General features: G+C 51.2%; 2 protein-coding genes across 2 annotated transcripts in view; one reads left to right on the plus strand and one right to left on the minus strand.

The window, feature by feature from the left end:
• LOC110490780 (staphylococcal nuclease domain-containing protein 1) overlaps nucleotides 1-12,011 on the minus strand; it is a 369,157-nt gene that overhangs the window by 200,121 nt on the left and 157,025 nt on the right. The window lies entirely within an intron of this gene.
• LOC110490817 (leucine-rich repeat-containing protein 4-like) lies at nucleotides 3,151-8,898 on the plus strand. The gene has a single exon (XM_021564266.2). It carries the CDS (start codon nucleotides 5,552-5,554, stop codon nucleotides 8,327-8,329), a length of 2,778 nt encoding a protein of 925 aa, XP_021419941.2. The 5' UTR covers nucleotides 3,151-5,551; the 3' UTR covers nucleotides 8,330-8,898.

Consider the following 12,011-nt stretch of genomic DNA (forward strand, 5'->3'; position numbering starts at 1 on the left):
CTATCATCCTGCTACTGTGTACAGTATATAATCAGATTAGCATTAGGGATATACGGCAGGACATATACTCATTGGTCCTCTCGCTCCCTCATCTCATATCTCACACAAACACACAGCTGACCTACATGCGACTGGTAGCATCCCAGACTCGCTGGCTGTAGCCCCAAGGCCTGGGTTCTGCACCACACACACAACGTCTACCCTTGAAATGCTAACTGACTGGCAGACCCACTGTGCCAAAAAGTGGGTCGCCTCGTGCCCACAAACCACGCCGGGCGGTCCAGGGCATTCGAGGCAGCAGCAGGCACGTTAGGGCTAGCGGGCATGAGAGGGTGGCATGGTGGTGGTCAGGCAGTTAAGTCTTTCAACGTTAGAAGCCGTCAGGGGCCGACCACAACTCAACCAGGCTCCCTTCTGCCATTATGGATCACCGTAACGTCATATGACCACCAGCACTGCTTGGCCAGTGCTTTAGCACAACCAGAAATATATCAACATTATTTACGGGGGGGGGGGGGGGGGGGGGGGGGGGGGGGGGCAGAACTAGAGCCTATCAGAGCAGAGCTGCCATTTTGGGTCAATTCAATGCGGCATTAGGGGGAACTGTTTCAGTGAGTCAATCCAGGGCAGGCTACAAGGAGAGGAGCCTACCAACTACCAGCTGTGGTCATTATGGGTTGATGGGTCATTTTGGTAAGGAATTCTCGTATGAGACCCTTGGGTCAAACGCAACACACTGTTCCCGCTCTGAACAGACAGAGCGCTTGCCAGTACCACTGATCACCTCATCCACACACAACATTACATTTGGGCTTGGCCCATTATAACAGAAGGGCAATTGACATTGCAGGTTGATGTTGTGACTGGGTTCATGGAGCTGTGCAGATTATCCCGGGTTAGGTCTTCCGGCTGTATGCGTGTGCGAGCCAAATCAACTAAACTAAACGTCAACAAAAAAAAAGAAACGTCCTCTCACTGTCAACTGCGTTTATTTTCATCAAACTTAACATGTGTAAATATTTGTATGAACATAAGATTCAACAACTGAGACAAACTGAACAAGTTCCACAGACATGTGACTAACATAAATGGAATAATGGGGGGGTGGGGGGGGTCAAAATCAGAAGAAACAGTCAGTATCTGGTGTGGCCACCAGCTGCATTAAGTACTGCAGTGCATCACCTCCTCATGGACTGCACCAGCTTTGCCAGTTCTTTGCTGCTCTTCCACCAAGGCACCTGCAAGTTCACGGACATTTCTGGGGGGAATGGCCTTAGTCCTCACCCTCATGCTGGAGGGTCATGTCAGGATGAGCCCGCAGGAAGGGTACCACATGAGGGAGGAGGATGGCTTCCCTGTAACGCATTTGAGATTGCCAGCAATGACAACCAGCTCAGTCCGATGATGCTTTGACCCACGCCCCAGACCATGACGGACCCTCCACCTCCAAATCGATCCCGCTCCAGAGTACAGGCATCGGTGTAACGCTCATTCCTTTGATGATAAACTCAAATCCGACCATCGTCCCTGGTGAGACAAAACCGCGACTCGTCAGTGAAGAGCACATTTTGAAGTCCAGTCTGGTCCAGTGACGGTGGGTTTGTTAGGCGACGTTGTTGCCGGTGATGTCTAATGAGGACCTCCCTTATCAGTTGTAATTCTATGTTCTGAACCAGGGTTCCCCAGCTGGCGGTCAAGTGACTATGGGTTTTCTGAGCAAAACAATTATAAATAAACAAAAGTTTTACTGTTGGACATAAAATATTGTAAAAACACCAGCAAATCAGCGATAATTTGAATTTTGGAAATATTCTCCAAAGTGTCCTCAAGTGTGATCGTACACAAATGTAAGCAAGGTTTGAAATGATCATGTTTTAGTCAAATATTATATATTCTTACATTCAATGTGCAGTCTACAAATGATTTGTACTTATGTTCCAGCCCCAAGACCATCCACAAAATAAAAAAACCCATCTGTGTCTAGTTGAGGAATCCCTGTTGTACACACACCAAGAAGACCCTGCACGGTGGCCTGATGTGCTCCAAGCGCCAGTCAGCAGCATCCCACTCTCCGACCAGGGGCCAGACCCCTGACTAATCACCATTCACTCACATCACTTTGAGGAGAGAGGGAGAGGAAGAGGTGGGAGCGAGAGAGGGAATTAAAGGGAGAGAGAATAGTGGGGAAAGGAAGGGGTCAGATATTCTTCCCTGTTCCTGGGGAATGGAGGAGTAAGAGAGAAAGGGAGAGAGGGCGAGCGAGAGGGCGAGCGAGAGGGCGAGCGAGAGGGCGAGCGAGAGGGCGAGCGAGAGGGCGAACGAGAGGGCGAACGAGAGGGCGAACGAGAGGGCGAACGAGAGGGCGAACGAGAGGGCGAACGAGAGGGCGAACGAGAGACAGTAGATGAAGAGTAAAATCATTCATCAAAAAGAGGTGTTTATCGAAATCAGAGCGACTTTTCTCTCTGTCCTCTCTCTTTCTCTCCCCCCTCTCACTTCTCTCTGTCCCTCTCTCTCTCCCTCCCTCTCACTTCTGTCTCTCTCTCCCTCTCACTTCTCTATGACCCTCTCTCTCCCTCTTTCACTTCTGTCTGTCCCACTCTCTTTATCTCTCCCTCCCTCACACTTCTGTCCCTCTCTCTCCCTCCCTCTCACTTCTTCTCTCCTTCCCTCTCTTTCTCTCCCTCCCTCTCACTTCTCTCCGTCCCTCTCACTTCTTCTCTCCATCTCTCTCTCCCTCCCTCTTTCACTTCTCTCCGTCCCTCTCACTTCTTCTCTCCGTCTCTCTCTCACTCCCTCTTTCACTTCTTTCCGTCCCTCTCTCTTTCTCTCACTCCCTCTTTCACTTCTTCTCTCCGTCCCTCTTTCACTTCTCTCCGTCCCTCTTTATCACTCCCTCTTTCACTTCTTCTCTCCGTCCCTCTCACTTCTTCTCTCCGTCTCTCTCTCCCTCCCTCTTTCACTTCTCTCCGTCCCGCTTTCACTCCCTCTTTCACTTCTCTCCGTCCCTCTTTATCACTCCCTCTTTCACTTCTTCTCTCCGTCCCTCTCACTTCTCTCCGTCTCTCTCCCTCCCTCTTTCACTTCTCTCCGTCCCTCTTTCACTCGCTCTTTCACTTCTTCTCTCCGTCCCGCTTTCACTCCCTCTTTCACTTCTCTCCGTCCCTCTCTCCATCTCTCCTTCACTTCTCTCTGTCCCTCTCAACAGTAGACCATCTCCCGCCATCCAGTCCTCAAAATGTCCCAGGGCCCAGAGTGCACATGTGCACGCGCACACACCCACACACACGTCAGGGAGGATACACTCACTCTACATTGACCTTCTGACAGGAGGACGGAGAGAGAGAGAGAGAGCAATTGGGGAGAGAAAAAATATGAATAGACAGGCAAACGAGGAGAGAGAGCAAAGGCTTGAGTGAGACTGGCGAGAAGAGGAACAGGGAGAGGGGAGAGGAGGAGCGAGAGAGAGCAAGAAATAGGGAGAGAGAGAAAGAAAGAGAAGGAGAGAGTGGATTAGTTAATGCACAAAAACACTGCATCAAACCAATGCACTGCTCCGAGCGGGATGCGTCAGCAGTACATTCACGTTCCCCACTCAAGGACAAAAGAGAAAGAGAGAGAGCAACAGAGTGAACAAGCGAATGAAAGAGTGAGTAAACGAGAGAGAGAGAGAGAGAGAGAGAGAGAGCAGCCTTGCACCACACTGGCACCAGAAAAACGTGCCGGAATAACCTGAGCAGCAGGATTAACACCGGGGCTGCAGGGGTTAAAATTGTGTTGCCGTGGGGACACGCTGCCGTTTTCTCCAGTTCACCTGGGCAGCGCTTTATTCTCCTCTAAACCAGGGAGCCAGAGAGAGAAACAAGAAGGACAGTGGAAGCTAACACGGTTGAGAGGCTTCGCGCTGGCACACACAAAGGACTGAGTGCTTTGAGCTTGGCCACTACCTCAGGACACTGCAGGGGATGAGAAGAGCGAGAGAGGGGGAGAGAGAGAAAGAGATACACATCCCCGCTCTCGCTCATCTGCTGCTACAGCGGATCTGTTTTCCTCATCGATGCTGCTGTAACATCCTGTGCCCCGCTCGGCTCTCTCTTGCTTCACTCTCCTATTCTGCCGCGCGGTGAAGAAAAAAAGGGATTGAAAACAGGAGCGAGAAAGAGACCGAGGGAGATGGCGCTTTAGCCTCTTTTTGCTGTGCTGATATTGCTGCTGAATCTACTCTACGCCCCCCACCTCTCTCAACCCTGCTACTAACCCCCACCCACCCTCGGAAGAAATTGACGGATTATTGGGAAGTGCGCGGGAGGCAGGCTGCAGCTGCTGTGTGTGTGTGTGTGTGTGTGTGTGTGTGTGTGTGTGTGTGTGTGTGTGTGTGTGTGTGTGTGTGTGTGTGTGTGTGTGTGTGTGTGTGTGTGTGTGTGAGCGCCGCTGCTGGCGAGCCGTGTTTGCGTGCTGCTGTGCTGGAGCGCAGAGCTAGTTAAGAGGAGAAATAAGCTAATGACCGCAGTGTGTGTCGCGTAGCCTTTTCAACCCTGCCGAGCGCTACAGAAATCAAGTGGACACGACGCGACACACAGAGAGAGAGAGAGAGAGAGAGAGAGAGAGAGAGAGAGAGAGAGAGAGAGAGAGAGAGAGAGAGGGTGGACTGACTGACCACCAAAAAATAGAAAGAGCCAAGAAAAGGGGTCCTGTTTCCCCCCCACCTCAAAGAAAATTTGAAAGGACTGGAATTTTTCTTCTTCCTCCTTAAACCCCCACCCATTTTCTGCCTTGGGTTTTCAGAGTGCGGAGTGTGTGTGTCGGTGAGTACGCGTTTGTGCTATGGAGACTTGGAGAAGGCGTTCGGCGGAAACATCGAGCGGCGGATTCCAAGGACAAGCGGGAGAAGAGCAGCCGAGAGCGAGCGAGCGTGTACTGCTATAGGAGCCTGACTGGATTCCTACCCATCTAAAACATAAGCTTCGGATGGGCCTTCACATCTTTTCCTTCTTCGGATGATGTTCGCTTGTGTGGAATTATAAAAAAGGGGCCATTTTGGCAAAGAATCTTCACTTCATTTGCTTCTAACAGAGCAGAAAGAAAAGTCTTTATTTCTCTGCTCCTTGGATATATACCTGATTTAAACACTCTGTGATTGACAAAAAAAGAGAAAACAATCTCGTAAGGACCTGTAAAAAAAAAAGCTTGAGGTAGGTGTCTAGAGTTTCCAACCCTATTTCAATCATCTCCATCTCCTATTCTATTATTTTTTTATCTTTCTCTGAAACATTTAAGAGCAGTTGTCCTCCCCCCTCCAGTAGTGTCCATGGAAAAGAGAGCCAGAGTTTTGCTTAATCCGGGGTAGGGCCAGCCCTCTCCTGGTTACTCAAGAACCAACCCCCCTCCCTCCCCTCTTTATACCTCACCCCTCCTCCCACTTTCGACCACCAACCCATTCAACCAACCAACCGACCCCCCCCCCCCCCCCCCCCCCCCCCCCCCCCCCCCCCAACCCCACCTCCGGCCCTCTCCCCCCCCGGACGATGCTGAATTATGAGCGTGCCACATCATGAGTCTCCTGGGGCGGGTAGCTGTGCGTCGAGCCACCCTGCTCTGTGTTGTGTTCCTGATGGCGCGAGTGTGGAGCAGCGCCTCTCTGGCTATGGCGGGGGCGGCAGCGCCAGGCCCTCAGGGCTGCCCACCGCAGTGCTCGTGTAGTAGCCAACTGAGCAAGGTGGTGTGCACTCGGCGCGGCCTCACTCGCGTGCCCCCGGGCATCCCCGCCAACACGCGCCACCTCAACCTGATGGAGAATGCCATTGGAGAGGTGCAAGCCGACACCTTCCGACACCTGCACCACCTTGAGGTTCTGCAGCTGGGCCGCAACGCCATCCGGCAGATCGAGGTGGGCGCCTTCAATGGCCTCACCAGCTTAAACACGCTGGAGCTATTTGACAACCGGCTAACTGGGGTGCCCAGTGGTGCCTTTGAGTACCTGTCCAAGCTCAGGGAATTATGGCTGAGGAATAACCCCATCGAGAGCATCCCTTCGTATGCCTTCAACCGAGTGCCCTCGCTCATGCGTTTGGACCTGGGCGAGCTGCGCAAGCTGGATTTCATCTCCGATGGCGCCTTTGAGGGCCTGCACAACCTCAAGTACCTCAACCTGGGCATGTGCAACATCCGGGGGGAGATGCCCAATCTGAGCCCCCTGCTGGGCCTGGAGGAACTGGAGATCTCGGAGAACCTTTTCTCCGAAATCAAGCCAGGCTCCTTCCGGGGCCTGCGCTCACTCAAGAAGCTGTGGGTGATGAATTCGCAGATTGGGGTGATCGAGCGCAACGCCTTTGACGACCTGAGCTCGCTGGTGGAGCTCAACCTAGCCCACAACAACCTGAGCGCCCTGCCACACGACCTGTTCTCCCCCCTCAGGTACCTGGTGGAACTGCACCTCCACCACAACCCCTGGAACTGTGGCTGTGAAGCCCTGTGGCTGGCACGCTGGCTGCGAGAGTACATCCCTACCAATTCTACCTGCTGTGGCCGATGCCACGCGCCGGCCCACATGCGGGGCCGCCAGCTGGTGGAGGTGGACCGGGGGGAGACCGGCGTGCTCCAGTGCTCTGCCCCCTTCATAGGCGATGCGCCAAGAGACTTAAACATTTCGGCAGAGCGCGTAGCGGAGCTCCGTTGCCGGACTGCGCCAATGTCCTCGGTCCGGTGGCTGCTGCCCAATGGGACCATCCTGACGCATGCCTCGGCCCACCAGCGGATCGCCGTGCTCAACGACGGCACGCTCAACTTCTCCAACGTGCTGGCGGCTGACACAGGCACCTACACCTGCATGGTATCCAACGCGGCCGGCAACTCAAACGCCTCGGCCTACCTCAACGTGAGCGCGGCTGAACTCAACACGTCCAACCTCAGCTACTTCACCACAGTGACCGTGGAAGTGCCGGGACCTACCACGGAGATGCCCAAGCCCAAGACCACAACGAGCGCCCCTAACACTGGTAGGGGGGCAGGAGGAGAAGCAGGAGGAGACGCTGGCACCACCACCACCGCCTCGCCCTCCCTCTTTCAGCCCGTCTTCATCTCTACTCCCACCGTTCTGCTCCAGAACACCGAGGGCCAGCCAGGCGCCCGACCGTCCGCCGTTCCTGCCTCCAAGTCCGCCACGGTCAAGCCACCCGACACAGTCCCCAGCCTGGACGAGATGATGAAAACCACCAAGATCATCATCGGCTGCTTCGTAGCCGTCACGCTACTGGCCGCCGTCATGCTCATCGCCTTCTACAAGCTGAGGAAGCGCCACCAGCAGCGGAGCACAGTGGCAGCCACCCGTACAGTAGAAATCATCCAGGTGGACGAGGAGGACCTGCCGCCGCCTGCTTCGGCTGCCAACCAGATCCGAGACCACAACAGCATCCAAAAACTGGATTATATCAGCCACAAAACAGACTATGGCTTCCCCAAACCCAAAGCCGACTACAAGGGGGACTACACAATCCACATGCCCAAACCAGACTACATTATACACAAGCCCAAGGCTGAGTACACCACCTACAAACCAACCGTGGACTACACTACCCACAAATCTACAGTGGAATATAGCACCCACAAATCTACACCAGATTTTAGCCTTCATAGACCAAAGGCTGACTATAGCCCGTTCAGACCGGAATATAGCACTCACAAGCAGCCTAAAGCAGACTATAGCCCCTTCAAACCTGACTACAGTACTCACCCGAGAACACCTAAAGCAGATTATAGCCCATTCAAACCGGATTATAGCAGTAGTACTCACCCGAGAACACCTAAAGCAGATTATAGCCCCTTCAAACCGGATTATGGCACTCATCCAAAACCCAAACCGGACTATAGCCCATTCAAACCTGACTACAGCACTCACCCACGACCTAAACCAGACTACAGCCCTTACAAACCTGACTACAGCACTCAGTCCAAATCCAAACCGGAGTACAGTACACACAAATCCAAACCCGACAACAGTCAATACAAACCCAAATCAGAACACACCCCCAAGGGCGCGCCGGACTACATCGTCTTCAAATCAGGCTACAACAGCCCCCACAAACAGGATTATGGCAACCAGAAACCCAAAATGGATTCCAGTCCCCACAAAGCAGACCATCACAAGGTGGACTACCGCACCCTCAAGCCCAAATACAACACGTACAAGCCAGCAGGACATGGGGCTAAATGGACAGAGAACAACATTGGGAACTCTCTCCCTCGAACCTTGCCCAGCGCCATCACAAACCTCCCTGAGCCCTTTGTCATAAAAACTCACACCAAGGAGAAGGTTCAGGAGACTCAGATTTAAAGCCCCCCACACAACCCCCCACCCACCCCCCAGGCAAGTCCCAATCCCCATAGCCACCCCTCTCTTCTCATAACTACATGCAATAGAATGCACAACGGGGGAAAAGACAGGAACTTTCTTTTTTGTACAGAGTGCAAAACTTAAAGACTGAACATTTCTTGTTGTACATGCTTATAAATAAATCTATATATGAAACTATTGAAAGTACCATGGACTGGTGATAGAGAAGCATATTATATTAAAAATAAATACATTGAAACTATTTTCTAACTTGTAACTTCTATTTAAAAAGACGAGTTGTTTAACATACTGTCTTGACTTTGAGAAATGAGGGTAGACTTGTTAAAATAAAAAAAAAAGAGGCATTCTGTGTGATTTTTTAAAAAAACCAATGCTACAGAGAATGCAGTGAAAAGAGAAAAAACATTTATACTGAGAAGACTTTCTTTAAGAAAAAAAAAAGGTCAGTGTTTGATCTTTACAGGTTTATCTTGTAAAAGCACCATGAATTTGTATTGTGCCAAATGTTACAAATGCAATAAAAAATGATTTTTGGAGAGAGAAAAAAAGAAACAGAGAGAGATGACGTTTTGTTCTCCTGGTGTACTGTAGCGAACAGCCAAACGCTTCAGACACTGCAGTAAGACTCTGCAGCTATACTTTAACCCTGCGTGTGCTGGCTGACTCACACAGAATCAATCACAGCACAGAAGTGCCTGCTGCTGTTTTTAATAACACTTGATATGCCCGTGTGTCGAGGCAGGTGGGGGAAGCTATGTTTAGTACGCATAACATTAGTCAATGACATGGTACTTAATCAAGGTGTGGCCCATTTCAAAGCGGGTACTAGATTTGTCCCGTTTTCATGAAGTTCTCCAAACGCATGGAACCCATGAGAAAAGCTTTTAAAGAGCCTCTATTTAAACAGGGGTATTTGAAGTGCTCCCCAGTGATATGTATGAGATTGCACTGCTGTCATGTCAATGAATGATTGCATGTGTGTAAAGATATGAAGGTGTAGGGTGTGATATGGTGTGCTAACTTGAGGGGGTTGTTTTCTATGTGCTTGACTTCGAGTGGTCAGAGAGGTGTTTTTCACTACCAGACTTGTGGATGTACGAGACAGACCCTGGTGATGTGAGCACACACACTTTCCTCTTGGCCCCCAAAACATCTCATTTCTCTTTTCATTGCATTCCCCCAGCTGTTGTGGCTTCATCAGTCAGTGACGGTTTTATGAGGACAAATGCTGTGGGTCTCGCCGTTAACTGTGCATTCTTCATCTTCAACAATCTCCCTCTCCATCTTAACATAGCCGTAACTTAGCTTCCCCCTAGCCCTGACCTGGAGAGATGACATGTACACCAGGTCGTTAGCGTCTGTGGACAGCTCAAACTGGCTAACAGCGTGTGTTTTTTTATAGAGACGGTTGTTTTGACTATCGGTGTAAAGAGTGACACGTACAGAACAGAGGCCTCTCTTTCTTTACCAAGACGCACGCTGGCTTTCAGCGGGACGCCGGAGCATTAACAACCGGGTGACAAGGCCCCCGGCGCCACAGCTCATTAAAATGCAAGAAAAGAGAAAAAAAAGATCAGACAAAAACAAATTGGGGGCATCTTATTAAGCAGTAAAAGGGAGTATTAATATGAGCTGGTATCGACGACGAGGGCACTTTGCTCACTGTGTCTGAGTGATTAAACTGTGATATAATTTACACAGCCTGGACGGACACACCCCCCGTGTATAAAACTCGGCCCACAAAAATAAAAAACTGCTGGTGGTGAGGTAGTGTCACCGCAGCCCGGCCAATGGCAGCCGTTTAAACGGCACACACGGTCCCCTCTGTCACCGGTTTACGTAACCGAGGCGGTAATGGGAGGACGGTGCAAGTTTGTCTCGGAGGGATCCGACTATTTTCGCTCTACACCAATTTATTCCCATTTATTTGTGAAAGAGAGAGAGAGAGAGAGACAGGAGAGAGAGAGAGAGAGACAGGAGATAGAGAGAGAGAGACAGGAGAGAGAGAGAGAGAGAGAGAGAGAGACAGGAGAGAGAGAGAGAGAGACAGGAGAGAGAGAGAGAGAGAGAGAGAGACAGGAGAGAGAGAGAGACATGAGAGAGGAGAAAGAGAGGAGAGGAGAGAGAGAAGACAGAAAGAGAAAGGGAGGGAGGGAAAGGGAGAGTGGCTGATATTCTCATCTCTGCGCTGCACCATGCAGTAAGAGCATAAGAGAGCAGAGAGAGACAGAGACAGAGCAGAGATAGCAGAGAGAGAGAGAGCTGAGGCAGAACAGAGATAGCAGAGAAAGACAGAGCAGAGATACCAGAGAAAAAGAGAGACAGAGCAGAGATAGCAGAGAGAGAGAGAGCTGAGGCAGAGCAGAGATAGCAGAGAGAGAGAGACAGAACAGAGATAGCAGAGAAAGAGACAGAGCAGCGATAGCATAGAGAGAGAGAGGCAGAGCAGCGATAGCAGAGAGAGAGAGGTAGAGCAGAGATAGCAGAGAAAGAAAGACAGAGCAGAGATAGTAGAAAAAAAGAGAGACAGAGCAGAGATAGCAGAGAAAAAGAGAGAGACAGAGCAGAGATAGCAGAGAAAAAGAGAGAGACAGAGCAGAGATAGCAGAGAGAGAGAGAGCTGAGGCAGCTTTTGATGTGTTTAACCTGCAGTCAGGGCCCATCAGAGTGATGTGTGTATGTGGGGGTGACGGTTCTGGGAATTTAGAGAGATGGAGGGAGGGGGGCTTAGAGAGAGAGAGGACCTCTCCAATCCAAAGAGACAGATTAGGAGGGGGGTTTGATACATACACACGCAAACTGATTAATATATCCTTCACACACACAAAGTTAAAATATCCCTGCCTCTCTCACACTCAGACACATAGCCCACATTTACTTAGATTACACACAGATGCACACAACCATATGCACACTGCCACTGAGCTGATAAGCAGACAAAAAACCTCTCTTAAACCCAAATACTTAGAGAACATGAATCCCACACACTGTCACTGATGCAAACATATCGCTGGCACACAAACAGTAACAAAACCTTACACATACACAGCTCACAAACAAACATCCCAGCCAGTTCACCTCACACAAAGCTGGTCACTTAGCTGGTCACTTTATCAAGGATCAGACATGATCAAATCAAAACTCCCCCCCATCTCTTTCTCTCGCTCCTTCCCCATCCCCCTCTCTCAGTAACTCACGGCCTTAAGGGACAGCATCTGACGGGCACTGTGGTGTGTCAACGTGCAGGGCTGGCTAAGGGACAGCATCTGACGGGCACTGTGGTGTGTCAACGTGCAGGGCTGGCTAAGGGACAGCATGTGACGGGCACTGTGGTGTGTCAACGTGCAGGGCTGGCTAAGGGACAGCATCTGACGGGCACTGTGGTGTGTCAACGTGCAGGGCTGGCTAAGGGACAGCATCTGACGGGCACTGTGGTGTGTCAACGTGCAGGGCTGGCTAAGGGACAGCATCTGACGGGCACTGTGGTGTGTCAACGTGCAGGGCTGGCTAAGGGACAGCATCTGACGGGCACTGTGGTGTGTCAACGTGCAGGGCTGGCTAAGGGACAGCATCTGACGGGCACTGTGGTGTGTCAACGTGCAGGGCTGGCTAAGGGACAGCATCTGACGGGCACTGTGGTGTGTCAACGTGCAGGGCTGGC

Source organism: Oncorhynchus mykiss, chromosome 15 (genome assembly GCF_013265735.2).
Source record: "Oncorhynchus mykiss isolate Arlee chromosome 15, USDA_OmykA_1.1, whole genome shotgun sequence".
Taxonomy (NCBI): domain Eukaryota; kingdom Metazoa; phylum Chordata; class Actinopteri; order Salmoniformes; family Salmonidae; genus Oncorhynchus; species Oncorhynchus mykiss.

Excerpts from the sequence above, each read along its gene's own strand:
- LOC110490817 (XM_021564266.2), top strand. The coding sequence starts at position 5,552 with ATGAGTCTCCTGGGGCGGGTAGCTGTGCGTCGAGCCACCCTGCTCTGT.